The sequence below is a fragment of the Pogoniulus pusillus genome, chromosome 20 (genome assembly GCF_015220805.1).
Source record: "Pogoniulus pusillus isolate bPogPus1 chromosome 20, bPogPus1.pri, whole genome shotgun sequence".
Classification (NCBI taxonomy): Eukaryota; Metazoa; Chordata; class Aves; order Piciformes; family Lybiidae; genus Pogoniulus; species Pogoniulus pusillus.
This window is the reverse complement of record NC_087283.1, coordinates 9,614,728-9,636,886: the sequence shown is the minus strand read 5'-3', so window position 1 is coordinate 9,636,886 and position 22,159 is coordinate 9,614,728. Positions and strand designations below refer to the sequence as shown.

The window sequence follows — 22,159 nt, the reverse complement described above, 5'->3', positions numbered from 1 at the left end:
TAAACCAAATAAAAGAGACTCTCCCCTGTGCGCTGCTGTTATTCTCCCGTTAAATGAGATTCAGAACCCAGCAACCCAAAGGTGTCTGATTCATTTCTTTTTAATTAGAAGTGGTCAGGCAAGCTCAAAACAGCTGAACAAATCTGTCTGGGCTTTTTTTTCAATAAGAATAAAAACAAATACTATAGAATGGGAGAGTAAAAAATGTATCAAAGTGATTAAAAAAGAGGGGACAGGTGACTTCTAGGACCAAAGAAAGAAGTGAGGCAACCTCATGAAAGCTCAAGCAACAGGATAGCCATAGATAAATAACTATACTTATATAAAATTATCAATATACACACACAGACAAATGTATGAAGTCAGCTGAAATGCACCTTTCAGCTAGTCAAATGGTACTGGTCAACTCCAAGGAGTTTACTTCAACACATTTGGTCTTGAATTAAAGTTCTCAGTGAGGTTGTAGATGGGGAAAACCAGGTTTTCACTCAATTTATAGTCTCATTAAGGTTGGAAAAGAGCACTCTTTCAGTAAAGACATTTGTCCTAATATCCAACCTAAACCTCCCCTGGAGAAACTGAGGCCATTTACTCCTGTCTTATCATCTGTTACTTGATAGAAAAGACCCACCTCACTACAACCTCCTTTCAGGTAGCTGCAGACAGCAATACGGTCTCCCCTCAGCCTTCTCTTCTCCTGACTAAACAATCTCAGCTCCCTCAGATGCTCATTTATCACTGTAAAGTACAAGACTTGATTAAAAAAAAACCCTGGTACCTTCTGCAAGAGAAGTGTTAACCCCTTGGCCCTGGTCGAACTGCTCATGCATAATCGTGTCCCACGTCCTTCAGTTCTGGATGACTCCTCCTGCTTCCACTTGCTGCACACTCAGTTGTGGGGCATAAAACAACCTCTAAATACGTCAAATCTTGTTTAGCAGAGAAATCCAGTATGTCCATTTGTCCCAGCCCATTAAAAAAAGCAATCTCAGCTTACTCCAAACACCACTCCAACTGAATGACTTCCTTATTCCCAGCTTCATTCAAGGAAATGAGGTTTGACTGTTGGGAACTCATCTAAATCAGCAGAGCTCATAGAAGTGCTTTGGGATTGCAGCGAATGAAAGGAACATTCTTATTTCTGATAATGGGAAACAGTTTGTGTTGAATTGCAGCTGCAGCCCTGAATTTTCAGTACTTAGATAATTAGGAGTTCAGAAGGAACACTGATTGCCAACAGGAGTTTGTGCCGCGCGAGATCCTATGGCAATTTTGGGCTGTTACATTTTAGATATTGGTTTCCTCGCTCTATTTTCTAACCTGAAACTTCATGGCAGTTCTGTGAAATGGGTAATAAAGCACAGGGTCAACAGAGCATACCCATTGCCATGCCAGGATCTCCAGGATGGAGACAAGCAGTAGACCAGCATTCCTTGCTTTATAGGCGAACCGTCACTACTGAAATGCCTAAAGAAGTGGCTAATGAAGGCATTCCAGCTCATTTGGGTCACAGGAGGGTGCTGGGTTTTATAGTTCTGTTGTGCAAGACTGAATATGGAAAACTAAAAAGGACTGAAAGAAAGAAAAAGAAAATTAGAAAATAAATAAGCCACATCCTCCACCTTTGTTTTTAAAGACCAAATTCTAGATGTACAATCCATCAAACCATAGCATTTTGATTAGTTTTTACATCAGGGCCACAGAAGCCCTTAAGAATTCATGAGATGGATGCTCTTTCAGGTGGGATTCATGATTAAATGATCTGAAAGGTCATTAATAATGGTACTGTACTGCTTTGTGCAGCCACAACTGCACATCAAGTAGTTTGGCATGACAACAAGACAAATGGTAAAGGCCTGGCTATAGTGAATTTAATATCAAAAATCACCAACGGGGCCAAGCAGGGTAATCAGAGGCTCTCCTCTCCCAAAGCCTAAATGTAATTACACAAAACAAAATCAAACCCAGGAAAAGAGCATTCTGCAGGTCACAAGATGAATTACAAATAAAATATGCAGCTGATCCTAGTCTAACCTTACAAGTAAACGTCTCCCAGAAGACTCCTGGTCATATGTTCTCAATCTCTGCCTCTTGGACAAAACCAACATGAAGAGAAAAGGGTTTCAAATGGGATGTTAGAAGGTTTGCTGAGGGAAAAGAACCTTCTTATTAAAAGGGCAGAGGCTGTGAACAACAGAAGGAGACACAAGAATTTATTTCTAGATGACTTACTCAAAACAGTCCACTGGTCTTCAAAGGGAGAACTACATCCTTGGTGAAACACCATCAATCAGCCTGAACAGTCAGGTAAAGCCCTCAGCATCCCCACAAGATTTTCATGTCTGTTTTATAACCCTTCTATGATTTCTTATTATTGTGGTGACCTGGTGTCAGGATGATAACCTCTGTTTGACACACTCTTCACACTTAGAATCATAGAATACTTTTGGTTGGAAAAGATCTCCAAGGTTATCAAGCCCAACCATTAACCCAGCACTGCCAGGTGACCACTAAACCATGTCCCTCAGCACCACATCTCCATGGCTTTTAAATCCCTTCAGGGGGTGGGAAGGGATGGAGACTCCACTACTGCCCTGAGTATCCTGTTGCAGGCCTTGACAACCCTCCAAGGGAAGAAATTGTTCCTCATGTCCATCTTAAATCTCCTCTGGTGCAAATTCTCTCTTCCTGTTGTCCCGTCACTTGTTCCTTGGAAGAACAGACCAACCCTCACCTGGCTCAAATTCCATTCATGGAGTTGTAGAAACTGAGTAGGTTTCACTTCAGTCTCCTTTTCTCCAGGTTAAACCCCAGTTCCCTCAGCCACTCTTGGCACGGAACCTCACAAACTCAAAGCATTTCCTAGAATGAAATTCATTCCTGAACTGCTCTTCTACAGAATAACTTACTCGTCTGTGACACACCCTGTGAAATCCAGAAAACACATAAAACATTTCTAAAGAGATGACATTTCCTCCCTGCTGAGGGACATAAATCTTCCAAGAACACAAAGTTTACAGATGGGGAACAAGGACAGGGATTAGTCATAGGCACACCTGGCTCAATGTTGAAGTGTCTTCTCTCTGAAGCATAAACATTGTGTGACACAGCTTAGACTAATACAAATATTGCCTTAACAGAGGAAAATTCACATCTTGAGGAACGTGCAGTCTAAACACCTGAATGCAGTGTAGGATCTTGCTAATCTGCTCTCCTTACCTATTTTAATGGCCTTGTACTCTCCATTCCACACTGTGAAGTAGATTTAAAACCTAGTGAGCGTTACTTCACTGCTTGATACACCTTCACAAGCACCTTTAGCAGAAGAGACTCGAGCATGCAGCAGTCTAGTGACTAAAGACAACCTCTCCTGAATTCAATTCCTTCTTGTACCTGAGCTGAAAAATGCAAACAGAGCAGAATTCTTCATTGCACCATAAAGCAGAGACAGATACTCTACAGTTCAAAACCATCTGTGTTCCCCTTAAAAGCAGAAAATGCCCAGAATGCAGGAGGGAAGCTGGGTAAGAGTAAAACCTTCTGAAGAAGACAAGAAAGCCACTGTGGCCCATATGAATCATAGAATTGTCTGGGTTGAAAAAGACCTCTGAGTCCAGCTATCAACCAAAGACCACCCCACGGCCATTAAACCACATCCCAAAGTGCCACGTCCACACGTTTCTTGAACATCTCCAGGAATAGTAACTCCATCACCTCTCTGGGCAAACCTACTCCAGTGCCTGAGCACTCTGAGCAAAACAGCAAATCTCTCAGTTTTAGGGGAGTCGTCAAGCACAGAGTCACAGAGTGGTGCGGGCTGGGAGGGACCTCTACGCACACACCTGGACGTGTTCCTGCGTGGCCTGTCCGAGGCGATCCTGCTTTGGCAGGGGAGGTTAGCCTCGATCTCTGGAGGTCCCTTTCAACCCCTAACATTCTGTGATTCTTCTGCTGTCCCTCTGTGACAGGAGGATCTCAGAAAGGAAAGAGAAGGGACTTGGTCAAAATCTGTCACAAAGGAAGCAGCAGCAACAGGAACGTTACCAAGTGATAGGGGTGAGAAGCTGACCCTGGCGCCTCAGCTGCAGGCAGAATTTCCGCTTACACAACCTTTGCTTTTTATCTGCCACCAGCTGCCTTGCCCTCCTGAGGGCCTAGGAATCCAGGCCAGGCGTCCCACGGGGCAAAATCTCAATTCACCCCACCCCTGTGCAAACCAGCACAGATCTGCACAGGAGGGCACAGGACTTGGGGAGGAAAAAAAGAACCAACCCACCTGGCTCTTCCCCTTTAAAAATCCCGGAGCACGACAGCTGCCCAGTGGAAGGCACTCGCACCTTCTGCACGAAGCCAAGCCCGCAGCCAAGCCCGCAGCGTGAGGCGCAGGGCTGCTCTGCAGCACAGGCAGGGGCTGCCCCACCTGACGCAGCCGGCTCCAGCCGGCTCCAGCCGGTTCCTGCTGCCCGCCTGAGGGCGCGGGCCGTGCGCAGCCCTCGCGGGCAGTGCACGGGGGAGCCTGTTACAAAAGGGCAAAACAATCGGAGGGAAGCGGCGAGAGGCTGCAGCAGCACTCAGCTGCCAGCCCAGGCGGGCAGTGAGGGCAGACCCAGTGAGGGCAAATTAAGTGTTCTGCATTTGAGCAGCAGGAAGCCTGCCAGCTGCTTTGCCAAGCACACCTGAACCGGCGGAGCAGCAGGACAGCAGCAGCCGGGCAGGGGTTCCCACAGGCTCTGCCACCCCAAAAGCTCCCAGCACCCCGGCCACAGCCCAGGGCTCTGCCACCCCATCTTTCTCACTGGCATTTCCAAGGGCTCAATTAGCATTATTACTACAGCCATGTTACATGTACAGGCCTTGCTATATTAATTTTAGGCTTCTCTTTGGATGCCAAGCCCTTCAAACATCACCCAGAAACTGAAGAGGAGCCAAATTCTTGGCTTGCTGCAAACACTGCATTCAATAAGCTGTGGTTCAGTTTGCATTGTACTTGTGTGTCAAGAAATAGCCTGAAGTAGGAATCTGCATGGAGTTTAATACTTACCAGGGACAACATTCCTAGAAATTGTGTGTGCTGAACCCTTCCTTCGATCAAATAAATGCTATCCTGAATTCAGCCATGTGGAATCTGTGGTTAGGCTTCAGTCATTAATACATTAAATGCATTATGAGCCATGTACTGAGGATAATCACGTGGCAAGTCAGCTGGAAAACAAAGCAATACCCTTCCCATTAAACTCAGGGAATCGTTCAGTTGGAAGACACCTTTAAGATCATTGAGTCCAACCATTCTCTATCTCCACCAAGCCTGGTGCTAAACCATATCTCTCTGCATCACATCTCTGCCTGTTTTAAACAGCTCCAGGGATGTGGATTCAACCCTGGGGCACCTGTTCCAATGCTCTATTCCATCTATAAAACACGTACCATTGAGGCAATCAAGTTACAGCAAAGATGAATCCCTTCCACTCAAGCTCAGCAAACATGAAAACGCACCTTTCTTGTATGGGATCTCCCCTAAGTGTCAAAGAAGAGAGGATTCTGCCTTGCTGCTGTAGATTGGGTAACAAGATAGGTATCAGCTTTTGCAGCCCAGCTTTTCATAGACGAATCCCAAACTGAGGGATTGACACAAATGGCTGGACAAAGACGGTAGGATGAACTGCAAGGGAGAGAGCTCAGAAGAATTGTTCACGTTAAAAAATTGATTTCATAAACTCATTGTACAAAATAGGATTTGCAGACTCAACAGCTTAACTATCCCATTTTTCCTGCACTGGCAATTGAGATAATAACATGATCTAAGATGGATATCTTCCTTATAGACTTAATCGTACTTCTCAGTATGACAGCAGAGCCTGCCAGATAGCATCTGTCTTCGGATACTCCAGAACTACTCTCTCAGGGCACAGTCCAGTCAAACCGTATCGATTCCTAAGGCAGAGAGCAACTTAGAGCTGCACTAGTCATAAATACACATTTATTTCTCATTAGAAATGCATAATTACAGCATTTAAAAGCATTTTCCCCTAGAAAAGTAGTTAAGCAACAGTACAAACAAAATTGTTAGTCTTCTGCAAATACAGTTCTCATTACACCGAACAGAAAACACCAGCAAAATGCTAATACTTGCAGTTATGGGGTCTTTCTCTCTCTCTTTTTTTTTTCCCCCCTCCATATTTTCTGGTTTTGTTATAAACACCATAGCAAATTAAAATAATTAAAAAAAAAACAAACCAAAAAGCTGTGGAAACAGTGAAAAATATTTGAGCTCTTGATCTTTTATACGTGGTAAAGCAAGTATTGCAAAGCAGCAATACACCTCCTAAGATACCTGCAGACATTCAAATGGCATATTTCACAGAAGAGATGAATGGGGTGAACCATGAATTTAGTCTCATTAGATTTCTTTCCCTCTTTTCTGACAGACCTTTTATTCCTCTTCAAGTGTACCTAAGGGCAGGACATTTTTTTTTTCCTCAAATTGATGTAGTGGTGCAGCTTCAGTAAAATGGCTCTGACTGATGCCAGGTGAGGGCAACCAGATCGTGAGAACTCTGCTCCTTGCAGGAGATGTTCAAGGTGTGACCATGAATCTACTTGGCATTTCCATTCTCCTGTCGTTGCATGAAGACTACAGCACTTAACTTCTGACAGTAGTTCGCTGACATCTTGGTTGACACAGCTTTTCACAATTCTCTTACTGGATTTGGATTGCTCCGTGTTCTATCTGCATTTCTGGCTGGATTGCTGATTGAAGAGTGTCAGTGCCCTACAAAAGGAAGAATGGGATCAGGAAATTAATACCAAAGTGCTTTCCATTGCTGCAGCCAAGGGAATGGGAACAGATTACACTAATATAAAGTTCTTGTATGTACCAGTGTAAAATCTTCATGGATATCAGCCCTATGGGAAGAGTTGAAATGGGAATACAGTTACAAAGGCACCAAAAATAACATAAAGAGCTCACATGAAGCCAAAGTAGGCTCATGCCCTTCAGGCTGGAAGGAGAAGGCTAAAATAATGAAACCATGATAAAGATCTATAAAGTTACGAGTGGCATGAAGAGAGCAAATAGAAAACAATTACTTCCTTTCTCCTCCAAAAAAAAAGCCCAGCTCTACAAGGGAACAAAATAAACCTCATGCCTGGCACAACACATGTGGAAGCTCAGGAAGGACTTGTCCCATCACTCACTGTACATACAGACAGCTTGGGGCTGCAGAGCTCAATGGTGCTATGGAAGGGAAGTCCACCAGGGGTGATCACAGAAAAGACAGTAGGAAGTCACAGACTGACAGAACTACTGGAGGGAAGGAAGTGAAAAATACCTGTTTACTTGGAACTTCCCCATCTGGTGCAGGATATAGTTTAGAACTGCTGACTTTACCCTATTTTGTGTAAAATGAGAATAGTGCTACTACAGTCAATTCCTTTCTCAAATAAAAGTCTTCCTACGAGCCCAATTCTACTCTATTGCCAAGCAAAAACAGTCCTTCATGAAGGAATGTAAAGCAAACACAATTGACTTCAACTTTCAGAAGAAGTCTGCTTTAAAATTCAATTACAGACCAGTAGTCTGACCACGCTGTGAAAGGATAATCCCACAGTGAACTGGCTTTTTAGCCAAGTTAGCTGGAGTAAGCAAAACTAGATTATGAAACAAACTCCATCTTTAGAGCTATACAAGATGAATAACATCTAAGAACAGCTGTATTGGCTTGGATAAAGTCCATCACACCCAATAAGCCTTCCCTTGATAGCAGCCAATATCACAAACATAGATAAGCTACAAGAAAAGGGCAAGCATTTAATGATATTTTCCTGTACACTCCCCAAAATTCCAGAGATCTGCCCTTGATGGATTTTCTCTCCATAAATACATCTAATACAAGCTTTATGTAACACCCTGGATGTAGGATTAGCTCTGTGGCAGGACTTCTGCTACGAAAAAGTTTCACTTGAAGCTCTATCTACATTGTGCTCTCAGATTAGATGATACACAAAGACCCAAGGGTGGAAACTCAACTAGATCTCCCATCCTTTGAATTTTACTATGGAGTTGCCACTTATTTATTCAAATGAAGATAGTGGAAGTTTAACATCACAAAACATTGCTGCTAAATTGAGGTTTTGTTGTCAAATTATTTCTCTTCATCTCTCTGTCTTGCTGCCAGTAATAGCACATAGCTATAAGACTTTTTCCTGTCCAACTTCAGAGGTAATGTGATGTCTACTTAAATTTTCAATAAGTTGGTGGCAAAGTGGTGAATAATTCTCTAAGGAATGATTCTGTAAGGCTGCTAAATCTGATAGCAGGTAAGTCTTTGAGTGACCATCAAAGTTTTCTTTCCCATGAAAGGAAAACTGTATTGAAACAATATAATTATCAAAAGATAGTGACAATGGCAGTACTCAATATTCATCCAACATCCAGACCAGAAGGAGAAGACTGCCTAAAGGGATTAGAAGCACCTCTTAGATATGGAATGATGTTTTTTACTGAAGTCTAACAAAATTTACTGCCAGCACATGAATTGGAGCATGGAATTAACCCAAGTCTTTTTGTCATCATATCCCATTTTGTATTTCTAGACTTTTCAAGCTGCTATTGACCCATAAAACTAAACCTAATTCCCCCAAGTGCATCTGATTGCAATCTGTGTCTCTCTCCACACATGCAATCTTATGCCAGTGAAACCAGTTTATTTGTTAACAGCTTGTGTTTACAGATGTGGTTTATTGCTGTCTGTTTCAGCTGGTCAAGAGATGGGATTCGTTTTTTCAACCAGCCTCACTCCTACCTTCAGCTCTGCAAGTGATTGTTTCCAAAGGCATGGCTTGCAGGAAAACAGGTCAGAAAACTTGGGATCTTGTTTTCAGACATTAAAGAAATTTACACTTCTGGTGTTTCAAACAGGGAATTTGTGTAGGAGAAAGCATCCAACCCAGGACAATAAACTCCACTTTTGTGAGTTTTGATTGACAGATAGAAATTAAATCCTCGAGAACACCTCAGTACCTTGACAAACAACCATATGAAAACAGATGGAAGTGTCACTGCAGCTTCACTGAGAGGCTTTTCCTTTCAGATCAGAGAGATCTTTCTAAGATCCATAATTTTAGCCAAAAAAGGTTACTGAACTCCCCATAATTCAGAGTAAAGAAAATACCAAGTTGGTTTCTCCAGTTCCTAAAAGATCCTCAAATCTAGTGGTTCAAGACAGCCAGAAGGTCGTTACCAAGAGTAAGTCCTGCCTGACCAACTCAGTGGCTTTCTAGAGTGGAGTGACTACATCAGCAGCCAAGGGAAGGGCAGTGGATGCCACCTATCTGGACTTCTGCAAGGCCTTTGGCATGATCCCCCACAATATCCTTCTTATTAAGTGGGAGAGATATGGATTTAATGGGTGAACTGTTTGGTGCATCAGGAAATGTTGGATGATGGCTTCCAGAGGGTAGTGGAACAGGTTGTCCAGAGAGGTGATAGATGTCCCATCCCTGGAACCAATCCAGGACAGGCTTCATAGAGATCTGAGAATCTGCTCTAGTTGAAGATGTCCCTGCTGACTGCAGGGCATCTCGACTAGATGACCTTGAAAGGTCCCTTCCAACCCAATGCGTTCTGTGGTTCCATGATTTTACTTTGTGTAAACTGAGGAAATATTTATGGCAAACTTATTTTTAGTCTTGTCTTTTTTTCCTTTCATGCTCTTATTTCACATTCCTTTTCTGCTTCCCTTCAGCTTTGTATAAACCTCCGTGGTTAACCACAATATTAAAAACCTAACAGGGTGCAAAGTGTCCCTGAAGAGAAAAATAACTCCCTACAGTAGCTGCCAGTCGTGTGGGAGATGGATGCTGCTGTTTATAACAGCTCCAGAACCTAGAGGTGCTAGCTGAGAAGGGAGGACAGGTGTAAGAAACAGACCCAGGAGAAAGTCTGTAGGAGGCAAATGTGAGATTTTCCAAGGTCTGGAGTGAGGACAGCAGCACAGGAAACACCTCTCATGACCTGCTACCAGCATGGGACCAGCAGTCCTGGAGGACTTGTAAGAAATAAGACAAGATCCCTGCAGCAACACTCTTCTTCTCCTCTGTACTCTTACAGGTGACTATCAAAGAAAGCTTAGGTCAGAGAAAAATCTAGCAAAGAGGAGAAAATCACCATTAAGGGCTCATCTACATGGGAAGATCAGTGAAAACTTCAATGTGATCCTCAGCACACAGGACAAGGGGCAATGGGCACAAACTGGAACCCAGGAGGTTCCATCTAAACACCAGAAGAAAATTCTTTGCTGTGAGGGTGGTTGGAACCCAAGAACAGGCTGCCCAGAAAAGTTATGGAGTCTCCTTCCCTGGAGAGATTCCAAACCTGCCTGGACGTTGTGATCCTGGTCAGCCTGCTGTGGGTGACCCTGCTTTAGCCCAGGGGAGTTGGAGTAGATGATCTCTTGAGGTCCCTTCTAAGCTCCACTATGCAGGAATTCTGTGCTCTAGCTTCCCATACTGAGTTGATCTGCAGATTGCCTTGCCCATGAAGAAGCACTAAGCATAACTGCTTCTAACCAAGCAGCTAAACACACAAAGCGTGGGCAAGATCCCCTCGACTTGTGATGCTTGGTATTTGGGGTTTCCCCCCCGCTCAAGAGATTAAATATCCAAATGTTTGCAACCAGAACTGGATTTCCCATAAAACTGAGTTTGTATGAGACAAAATTCCACTGTAACACTGGCTGCTAAGGATGCCATTGTATTTTGGGAGCAACAGCATATTTTTCACAAGCACTTGACATTGAAGCAAAGAAACCCATGGCACTGGGGCTCTTGGAAGAATGTGTGACCACCTTCAGAAAAGCTTCTGACAAATGCTTTAATTCTTCTCACCAGTCACAGCTTCAGGCTGACAAGAAACACTTTCTAGACTCAGGTCAGTGACTGTTCAAATGGTTTTAAAAAGAAAAATGGTAATTCCTCCACCCTAAATGGTCACTTAGAGTTGCTAACACTGGGAATCCAGAGGGAAGTCACAGAAACACAGGATGTCAGGGGCTGGAAGGACCTTGAAAGCTCAACCTCCCTGCAGAGCAGGATCTCCTATACCAAATCACGCAGGAAGGCATCCAAGTGGGTTTTGAGTATCTCCAGAGAGGCAGACTCCACAACCCCCTGTGCAGCCTGTTCCAGTGTTCTGTGCACCCTGTTCCAGTGTTCTGTCACCCTCACAGTGAAAAAAATCCTCATCATACAATCACAGAATCAAGCAGGTTGCAAGAGACCTCCAAGGTCATCCAGTCCAACCTAGCACTCAACTCTATCCAATCAACCAGACCATGGCACTAAGTGCCTCATCCAGGCTTTTCTTGAACACCTCCAGGGACGGCAACTCCACCACTTCCCTGGGAAGGATGTTTATGTGGAACTTCCTTTGCCTCAGCTTCCACCCACTGCCCCCTGTCTTGTCATCAGGCATCACCAAGCAGAGTCTGGCTCCATCCTCTTGGCACTCACCCTTTATGTATTTATAAACAGTGATGAGGTCACCTCTCAGCCTCCTTTTCTCCAAGCTAAAGAGCCCCAGCTCCCTCAATCTCTCCATTTCAGAGAGATGTTCCTCTCCCTTAATCATCTTTGTGACTTTGCATTGGACTCTCTCCAGCAGTTCTATGACCCACTTTAACTGAGTGGCTCAGAACTGAACACAGTACTCCAGATGTGGCCTCACCAGAGCAGAGTAGAGGGACAGAAGAACCTCTCTTGACCTGCCAGCCACACCAGGCTGCTGATCAAACGAAATGGAAAACTGCTGTCAGGAAGGAAATAATTTTTTAAGAGATAACACAGCCTGAAAAATACTTTCTGGATAGCTTTCAAGTAAGTTTTTACCCTGTCCTTTAATATGGCTCTCAGCCTTCAAGGATGCAGAAAGACAGTAATGACCAAAACAGCTCTTCTCCAGAGGCACTGGGCAAGATTATGGCAGCAGGAAGAGTCAAAGCCCACTTATACCTTTACCAAAACAATGTTTCATACTAGAAATTCTTTCTTTTAAAGGGGATCATGAACTCACTGAGCTTGCAGTACTTGTGGGTAGATACTCAGTTCATCTGACCGATGTTTCAACCAAGTCAAGCACATTCAGGTGACAACATGTACACATACTTGATTGGTGGCAGAGTGATCTGTCACTGGGGTCAGCTGCACATACTGCACTTGGATATCACTCCCTTGGAGTGGGGATCCATCAACGCCCCCCGACGCAGGCTCCGCGGACGCGACAGCGATCAGCTGAGCTCCCTGCAGCACCTGCAGAGCAAGAGATGAGAGAAAACAACCCCAATCAGAAACGGATTAGGAACCACCTAACTTAAAACAGATGCAAAACTGAAGAGCATTAAAAAGAAACAGAAGAAAATTCCCCTATCAGTAACAGTTGCTTTCAATCTTGTGTGTATCCGAGAGGACATGGTACACATCTGGAAGGATTCCCAGATGAAATGCTCATCATGTTTTGCCTGATGAGATTCATGATTCTGTTACTGATTATTGCAAAGACTAATTGGGACAGACTGAGCAGGTTACACAAGGGTGGGATAATGTCAATAGCACACCATGATATCACTGACTAACACTTTTACTGTGACACAAACAGACACTGATCCAAGATACTCCTCCTCACAGCCACAGGCATTCAACTTCTGACAGCTTATTACAGTGATGTTTATATTCCTGTCATAAATCAAGGTGTAGAATTAAGAATGACTGCTAATTGCTGCTTCCTCTACACACATCTGCATTTGACTGAAGAGTAAGTCCCCAACAGGCTTCAAAAAACAGTTGCTCCATCTAAAAGTGCTTGCTTCCAAACAGTGTTGTGATTAGTCTAATTTTAATTTGCTACTTAAAACACAAATCATAGTAACATAGAGGTATGCAAACAACGAGTCCCCAATGCCATTTTTTAATTCAGCTAAAGCACACATAGTCAGTTTTCATTTCTATATGCTGCAAATGATGTGTTTTTAAGCCATGATATTTGAACCTCAGCAAACAGAAGACATCTTTCAAAGGAAGGAAAGAGAACAAAGAACAAAAATAACATTCTTAACAAAGGTTTCTTCTTAACTAAGTCTGATTTCTCAGCTGATCTGCAGGTGGGTGGCCATGCAGGAGTGGGTAGACCAGAAGTTCTCCAGGGAGTGTGGGAGGCAAAAGGTGACCTCCATAATTGACCTTCAGGGGTGTTGTCAGGATTTTATAGGGATCTTGGGTGTTCTGAGATACAGTCAGCATCGAACAGCAAAAGGATGCTACAGCTCTGGTTTTATACAGAAGTAAGCAAATCTCACTCATCCTATGGGACTTGCTTTGGAATGATGTGATACACACTGTCCAAACCACATCACAGTCTGTCCCCTCCATTACCTGCAGGTCTTCTATGTAATTAGTCTCATTTATATCTGAACTACAAACTTCAGAACATCTGTGAGTGACCAAAGAAGCACAACATCCTCACCTACAAATGTTTTACAACAAAGAAGCCTGAAATCTAGCACAGTACCAACTGCCCTGGTTTATTCTTGACTGCAACTTTCAAGAACACTCCAAGAGAACTCCCTGTTACCAAAGTCACTCTGGAGAGGACCAAAGAACTCAGTTATATGCTGTCTTACACCAAACCTATTAGATTCATAGTGAAAATCTGCTTTTACTCTCAGCCCACAACAAAACTACCCAGCAATACTTACATCCAATATTTTTTTGCTTTCAGATAGTACTTCACTCCTCATAGAATCACAGAGTGGTTTGGCTTGGAAGGGGCCGTAAAGATGATCTAGGTCTAACCCTCTCACCACAGGCAGGGATACTCCTCCTACTACTCAGGTTGCCCAAGGTCCCATCCAATCTGGCTTTGAACACTTTCAGACCTGGAGCCTCCACAACTTCACTGACCAACCTGCTCCAGTGCCTCACCACCCTCATGGTGAAGAATTTCTACCAACTGTCTAACCTAGATCCAGCTTCCTCCACTTTGAAGCCATCTTCTCTCATCCTATCACTCCATGTCTTTGTAACAAGTCCCTCTACAGCTCTCCTGTAGCCTCCTTCACCTCCTGGAAGGCTGCTCTAAGGTCCCTCTCTTGGTTTCACACACATGGTTATGTACTTTTCCTCCTGTCTCTTCCTGTTGGATAGATTATTTGCAATCAAACATAAAGAAATAGGAAGCATTTTATACAGTGAAGCAGATGAGCTAGTTTTCAGAGGTAAGATGGACAGCAAACCCAGGTACTGCTGAATTCCACTGACATGGTCATGGAGTGATTGCTGCTGCCCTATTCCCATCAAGCACCCAGATTAAAACCAACCTAGTTAATGTTAAGCATGCTCCAATCCCGATTCAAGACTTAACACATATTTAAAATCACTTACAAAATAATAATTGAAAAAAAAAAATCAAGTCTGGGCTTTGAAAACTAAAATAAGAACAACTAATGCTGAAAAAAATCATCTTCATGTTTTCCACTTAATCCATGTTAACATTAATAGCTTAGATATCATTAAACAGTGCCCAGCTGGTTGTTGTGGTGTAAGTGGCTATATAATCAGCCACCAAACAAATGAGAACAAAAGCAAGAGCAGGGAAAAGATCCCAGCCTTAGATTAAACCATCTGACTGAACTTGAAATGAAGGAGTGAGCAAGCAACTCTTCTTGATAGCAGCCGAGTTTATAGAGAGCACTCTGAACAAACCCATTCTTTTTCAGTTTTGATATGAGTTACTGCAGAGCTATAAACAGGCAAGAGCAAGAGGAGGGAACTGCCCCCTTTAGCCATGTGTTATTTTATTTTGAAGGGATTTGGAAATGCAGCTGCTTCTGCAGTCTCACTGGCACAGTACCTTGTGCTTAATCCATTGACCTAACAAGAGGATCAAGCCAATCTCAGGCTCAGCCTGAAACATTTGATCCGACTCTGTGTGCCTAAGCACCTCTGTCTAACATGACACGATGATGACCTGCAGCTTACTAGAGACACCACTTAGCTAATCACACTGTGTTCATAATGAAATAGCCAAGAGAGCCAATGGCATCCTGGCCTGCATCAGGAACAGTGTGGCCAGTAATACGAGGGAGGTTCTTCTTCCCCTGTACTCAACACTGGTCAGGCCACACCTTGAGTACTGAGTCCAGTTCTGGGCTCCTCAATTCAGCAGAGATATTGAGGTGCTGGAACATGTCCAGAGAAGGGCAATGAAGCTGATGAAAGGCCTGGAACACAAACCCTATGAGGAGAGGCTGAGGGAGCTGGGTTTGTTTAGCCTGGAGAAGAGGAGGCTCAGGGGGGACCTCATTGCTGTCTACAACTACCTGAAGGGAGGCTGTAGCCAGGTTGGGGTTGGTCTCTTCTCCCAGACAACCAGCAACAGAACAAGGGGACACAGTCTCAAGTTGTGCTAAGGGAAGTATAGGCTGGATGTTAGGAGGAAGTTGTTGGCAGAGAGAGTGATTGGCATTGGAATGGGCTGCCCAGGGAGGTGGTGGAGTCACTGTCCCTGGAGGTGTTGAAGCAAAGCCTGGCTGAGGCACTTAGTGCCATGGTCTAGTTGACTGGCTAGGGCTGGGTGCTAGGTTGGACTGGATGATCTTGGAGGCCTCTTCCAACCTGGTTGATTCTATGATTCTATGAATCTTTCCAGATAGGAAAATCCACCTGAACTGACATCAAAACCAGCAATAAATTACATTTTCTCTAGGCATTACTGGAGATTATGATAAATTGATTCTGTCTTAGCTTAAAAATATGACAAATATTTATTATGCTGATGAGCTCAGACTGACATCACCCTCTCTACTGCTAACAAACAGCAGCACTGAATACATGCTTCTTGTTCAGAAAAAGCCCAGCTTGGGCAAACAGTGGCAAGATTGGTTATGGTCCTTGGATTCTGTTTGCAGTTGCAAATGCTCTTTCTTCCACAGTGCCTTATAAACCCAGACATCCCTGTTTTCTTTAACACAGAGGAGAAAGGTCTCAGGGGAAGAAATTATCTCAAAAATAAATGCTGCTAGAAAGAAAGACAGACAGACACAAACAGACATAATAGAGTAAGAGCATGAGAGTAAGAAGGACAGAGTGCACAGAGAGGATTCAAGAACAGTCTCTCATCAGTATGTCCATGCTTCCCCAGACAAAAACAGGATTTAAGTTCAGCCCTGTGACCTTAATCAGCTTCACCTGTTAGCTTTGTGCTGTTCCTGTCACAAGTTTCCTATGAAACTACAGCAAGGCTGCAGAAATGAAAGACATAAAGGGATCAGTGGCTTTACATAACATGAAGGAGCTGGAGAACAGAGCCTTCCACAAATGGGGCAGGAGCAAATACAGGGATTTTCTTTGGCTGCTCACTTAACTTCCAAACCAGCATTTTAACTTTGTCATTTTTACCTGCCCTTGACCTTAAAACAGAGGAATTGTACCAAAAAAATAAATAACCCTCTCTGAAAATGAACTTCTCTTCCCAATTCCACTGGGCTTCTCTGACATCCTGCCTTACTGGTCCAAAACAGGTAACAGAATATGGTTAAGCTGTGAAATAATAAACTTCACTTCTAACAAAATGGATTAATTTATGCTCTTAACACAGCAAAGAAGCAGTTTGAAGTTGCCCTTCCCTTTCACTTAGGCACAAAAGCATGGAAGTATCCAGTGTGGGGTGTTGCTGAAGTTAACTCAGGCTACTGAGAGTTCAGGTTAAGGCTGAAAGTGATCCTAAAATTCCTTCTGTGCTTTCAGCTTGCAGCTAGAGCCACAGATAGTGAGAAACGTTCCTAAGAAAAATCAGGATGCTTTGGGAATTGCTTATAAGATATTTAACAGTCACTGTGAGTTCTGTGGCTTGGAGAACACTTGAAAGCTACCAGTGCTCTCGAGATCATTTTGTGACCTGCCCTCATCTGGTCCTAAACCTTATTGCCTCAAAGAGGACCACTCTGCATGGTGACTCTGGTGAAGATAACCTGCCTAAATCAAAAAGTAAGGATTAAAGAGCCTCCTCCTTCACTATTCTCATAGCCTTCCTAAGAAAATGCTCCTTAACATCTTCAGATAGAAATACAAAAGCATTTCTATTGGTTTGGATTTCAAATGGCCCTAGAAATACCAGAAAGGAAATTATTTTGTTCAGGTATTGAAAATGAAGTGTGAACCCCTGGCATTGCTCATGAACACAGAACCACAGCCTCTCTGACCAAACACTTATTTGCCTTAAAGCTCTGCAAGCTCTCACAGAGAGATCCAAGAGCTGACAGATTCGGATAGAATGAGCTGAGGCAGAGAGAGCTCCCTCCCACCCATTCAGTGTATATTGTGCCCATTTGTATCATCTCTGTCCTTCTTCCAGCAACACAAACCCAGGATTCTTGATCAGAACTGGAGCAGGAACACAGATCCTTGCAGTGCTATCATCCCACTGACCTGAATATTTGCTTTTCTCTTTGGATATTTTTCCTTTTTGTCCACTATTTTCCCCTCTATCATTATCTCTTCCAAGTCCTGATGACTTGAGACATGCAAACAACTGTGCCTGAGGGTCCTGGGCTTATATTTGTTGTCCCTTCTTCAATAAAATGTTTGCACACAAACTACAATAATAAAATTACTATTAATAATGAAAAGCAGCTCCCCTCCTTTCCATTTAAAGGCTACTTTAGCTCATAACTAATAGTTCCCACTTAGCATTCAACTGCCAGGGCAGGAAATCAAATCTTTTAGAATATGAAGATGTAGTTAGTTTTCCTTCAATTTCTTCCAAAGTTATTCAAGCAGAGTTTCCAACCATGCTTCAACTCCTATCAAGCCCCCTACTGATTTTACTTATCACTGAGAATTATGAAGCCTGTAACTTAAAAGAGTTCTCTAGACCTCAAACCTTCAAAAATAGGTAATTGTGTGGGGACAGATGAAGTTTGTTCACCAAAAAAAAAAACCAAACAAACCCATCCTTAGTCTGGTCCTTGCCACACTAAGCCTTCTGAAATGTTCTTGCTACTGTTGGTGTCAGCTTTTTTATTAATCTAGGCAAGGACATATGTTTGCCTACCCATAAAAAGCTCAAAGACAAGGCACTCTGGGATTCTGGTGTCTTTTTTCCATCATTTCTTCCCATTTCTATTGCAGGAATGCAATAAAAGATGATGATTCTTTTAAAAAAATGAGAGTTTGAGTCACCAAGGGTGGTTGTTTATAGAAGGTTCACATCTGAAAATCCTGTAACACTTTGAGCCAGCAAGGAAGCATTTCAGCCATGGCTGCGTGGAAGAAAAGAGTTGTGCACAGGAAAAAAAGCAAGATTGCAGTGAGTGCTGTGGCTAAAACACTGCCAAAAGGAGAGTTTGGACCCCAAAGGGTCAGTATGGTTGGGAGTTTAGATGATTCCTGGGACAACACATGTCAGCCTTGACGAAGCAGAGCAATACCCAGCAGTGGGAATTAAGTCCAGTATGGAGGACACTAAAGTATAAAGGAAACCCAGCAACATGAAAGAAAAAGCACCGGAGCTGGTGAGGGGTCTGGAGAACAGGTCCTGTTAGGAGCAGCTGAGGGAACTGGGGTTGTTTAACCTGGAGAAAAGAAGGTTATGGGGAGACCTTCTGGCTCTCTAAAACTACCTGGAAGGAGGCTGGAGCCAGGAGAGGTGTTGGTCCCTTCTCCCAAGTAACTAGCAAAAGGATGAGAGGAATGGCCTCAAGCTGCAACAGGGGAGGTTTAGGTTGGACATTAGGAAAGATTTCTTTACTGAAAAAGTGGTCAGGCATTGCAACAGGCTGCCCAGGGCAGCAGTTCAGTCATCACTGTGAGGTCAAAAAAATGTGTAGACATGGCCCTTTAGGACACAGTTTAGTGGTCACAGGAGTGTTGAGTTGATGACTGGACTCAATCTTAGGGGTCTTTTCCAACCTTAATGATCCTGTGATTCTATGATGTAGCTTATCCCCTGTTCTCTTCAAGCCAACAGTTAAACCTAGGTCAAGTGCTTTGAAAAGCTCCCATGTGATGGTGGCTGATGCAAAGTTAGCTCAGTGATTTCACAGTCCACTTTCAATAAAAATGAAGTATTAAGATGACAAAAAGAAGCAGCAGCAAAGGCCAGACTGACCTAAGTGTTCTTCATGCTAAGATCAAGCAGTATTGACATAAACCCACTACAACCCTTGTGCTGCATTTATCTATCCCATATGTATATGAAGTAAGAACTCACATACCCTGATGATGTGTTATCTTTCTGGAGAAACACACTCACATTCAACCTGCAATCCTTCAGAGCTGACAATATAGACCAGGCATCACCACATACTGCTGCACACTTCCTGTGCTCTACTTAGAAACTGAACAAGAAGAATTTTGACCGACTTACAAGACAGTTTCAAGGACTTAAAGTTTACTCTTCCAAACTTTTCGAAACACTAACAATAATAAAAGACTGAAAGTTCTTCTTCCAAAGAGATAAGGAAGACAGATGGTCCACAGTGCTGCAGAGAGCATCTGCAGCTTTCCTCTCTCATTAACTAGTGATGGGAAGCATACAGAAGTGCAAGTAAGCACGTGGAAGATGTAACCTGACCTTTAGATCATTTATTGGCAAGCCTTATGTGAAGCAGAAACCTCCAAAGTATGAGGCCACTCTTCCTTTTAAGGTGCATTTTTATGGCTGCTTTCTGTCTGATTTCGAAATACTAAGATGACACTAAAGGAAAATGCCAAAATCTCTACCAGTCACATTGTACAGATACTTAATTTCTTATTTTTCAAGTTGAACTTGTTCTATCATTTCCCTATTAACAGCACCATCACAAGAGAAAAACCCTTCCAAGCCTTGTTGTGTAGTCCAAGAAGGTGTTCCATATCCAGCCAGCAGTTTCCAGAAACGGATGGATTTGTCTGGTTCACTGTTACAAAGGGCTGACCATTATCTAGCTTGTCTTAAATGGCATTAGTTAAAGCCTCTTGCACAAAGCAATTCCCATGAAAACCATGGCTGCTTTTTGAAGCAGAACATCTCTTTCAGAGGCCATCCCATCTTTATTTTAACTACCTCCACTGACAGAATAGCTTGGAGCATCTAACACATTGCCTCATCACCTGTGTCTCCTGTGGGAATAGGTTTGAGAGAAAGGATTTTACCCTACCAGGCAGTGCACTAAACATTCACCTACATAAAAAAATTTAGTTCTGGGATATTTGTTTCTTAAAGAAATGCATTATTTTGTATGTAGCCTTATTAGAAGGCAGACTGAGTCAATCATATCAGCAATCTAGGTCAGAGCATAAACCAAGCTGTTATTTTCATTATGGAGCATTTAATTACACTGCCAGTTACACAGCAGTAATTATTCCTTTTCTTTCCTATCTTTGATTAAAATACTGAATAGCTTCACTCTGAGATGTTTGTCAGAAAACACCAGAAAAATACAAATTGTAAGGTTGAAGATTGTTTGGGGTTTTGGTTTTGTTTTGTTTTTCAACATGGCAACAGACTAAATTTAATGCTGGCCTCAGTCATTTACTACAGGGCTACAGCCCTGGCCTCAGTCATTTACTACAGGGCTATAGCAGATCAGGATGTGGAAATACAAATCAAACCATTCAACTGCCAGTCAGGCTGACCAACCCAACCCATTGTTACACATGAAGTATGCTAACATGTTTTAAATCTTCACTAATTACATCTAAACACTTCCTCTAAGCTAGGCATACTCACTGAATTAAAAGCACACTGCTCAATGTCTGCACCCAAACAACTGATGACAAAGATTCAGCTGTGAAGCCCTCTCTCCACTTGAGCAAGATGCCAGGTTACAGACTGGGCTATGCAGGACCTGGGAAGTGATTCACCTCTGCATCAGGCACTGGTGTGACTGCACCTCAAATACTGGACTCACTTTCGGGCCACTCACTTCCAGAAGGACATTGACAGGCTGGAATAGGTCCAGAAAAGGGCAATGAAGCTGGTAAAGGGTCTAGAGCACAAGTCTTGTGAGGAGCAGCTGAGGTAACGGGACCTGGTCAGCCTGCAGCAGCAGAGGCTGAGAGGAGACCTTCTGGCTGTCTACGACTGCCTGAAAGGAGGTTGGAACCAGGTGAGGGTTGGCCTCTTCTCTCTAGTATCAAACGACAGGGCAAGAGAAAATGGCCTCAAGTTGCACCAGCAGAGGTTTACCTTGGATATTAGGAAAAATTTCTATACTGAAAGCTCATTCAGGCACTGGAATAGGCTGCTCAGGAACGTGGTGGAGTCACCATCCCTTGAGGCATTCAAAAAAACCACAGCAGTTTGGGATGTGGTTTAATAATGGCCATGGTGGTGTCAAGTCAATGGCTGAACTCAAGGATCTTAGATCTTTCCCAATCTTAATGATTGTAAGAAGGAGGGGGATGAAATTTCTGAGAGACCCAATGGTAATGACTACCACAGCCAGAGTGCCCAAACCGTGTGGCAACTTCCATCACTTAAAATCAAACTGCTCCACTCAGCTGCCCTCAAATACTGTGGCATTGTATGGTAGAGGTTCTGTAGAAAATGACACTCTGAGAGTGTTGGCAAGGTTAAGACAATACATCCCCACCAACATCCTTTAAAAGAAAAGTATTTTTTTATCTAGTAACTAGAAATCATACAAAAATGATCCAGTGCTCTTAAAGATAAGGTTATCACTCTGAAGTTAATGATCTAGTTCATAAAGCTTTACATGCAGTCATTCCTTACTCCAACACGCAACCTGCACCAAAATTTGCTATTTATCTCCTACATAAAATGTGCCTATAGGAAAATAAATTCAGCTTCCATGCAAGTCTAATATATGGGCAGTTCGTGGAGAGAGGAACGCTCCCTGCTGTGCAGTTCTAAGTGTGCTGAATTGAACCATGCAAAAAGTGACCTTAAATCTGTCAAAACTTCATTAACTAACACCCCTACAGAGCCATATAACCCAGAGCACCTCCTTTAAATTCCCCAAACTAAGAGGCATGAGAAGTGAACCTGCTTTCAGCTCTACCAAGTGTAGAAAAATGAATAATTCCAGAGTACATTTTTATCAGCAGCATTATTTCCTTGCATAACAAATAATAAACCATCTCATCTGCTTCTACTCTGAGAGTTTAC

At 43.1% G+C, this 22,159-nt stretch overlaps 1 protein-coding gene across 1 annotated transcript in view; it reads right to left on the bottom strand.

Moving 5' to 3' along the window:
• Positions 1–5,955: 5,955 nt before the first annotated feature.
• Positions 5,956–22,159, bottom strand: part of BANP (BTG3 associated nuclear protein) — a 167,170-nt gene continuing 150,966 nt past the window's right edge. Inside the window, exons 12-13 of the mRNA XM_064160088.1 lie at positions 12,160–12,303; positions 5,956–6,769 (exon numbers count right to left, since the gene is read on the bottom strand). Coding sequence (XP_064016158.1) covers positions 6,698–6,769; positions 12,160–12,303 — 216 coding nt within the window. The 3' untranslated portion in view covers positions 5,956–6,697. The remainder of the gene's footprint in view (positions 6,770–12,159; positions 12,304–22,159) is intronic.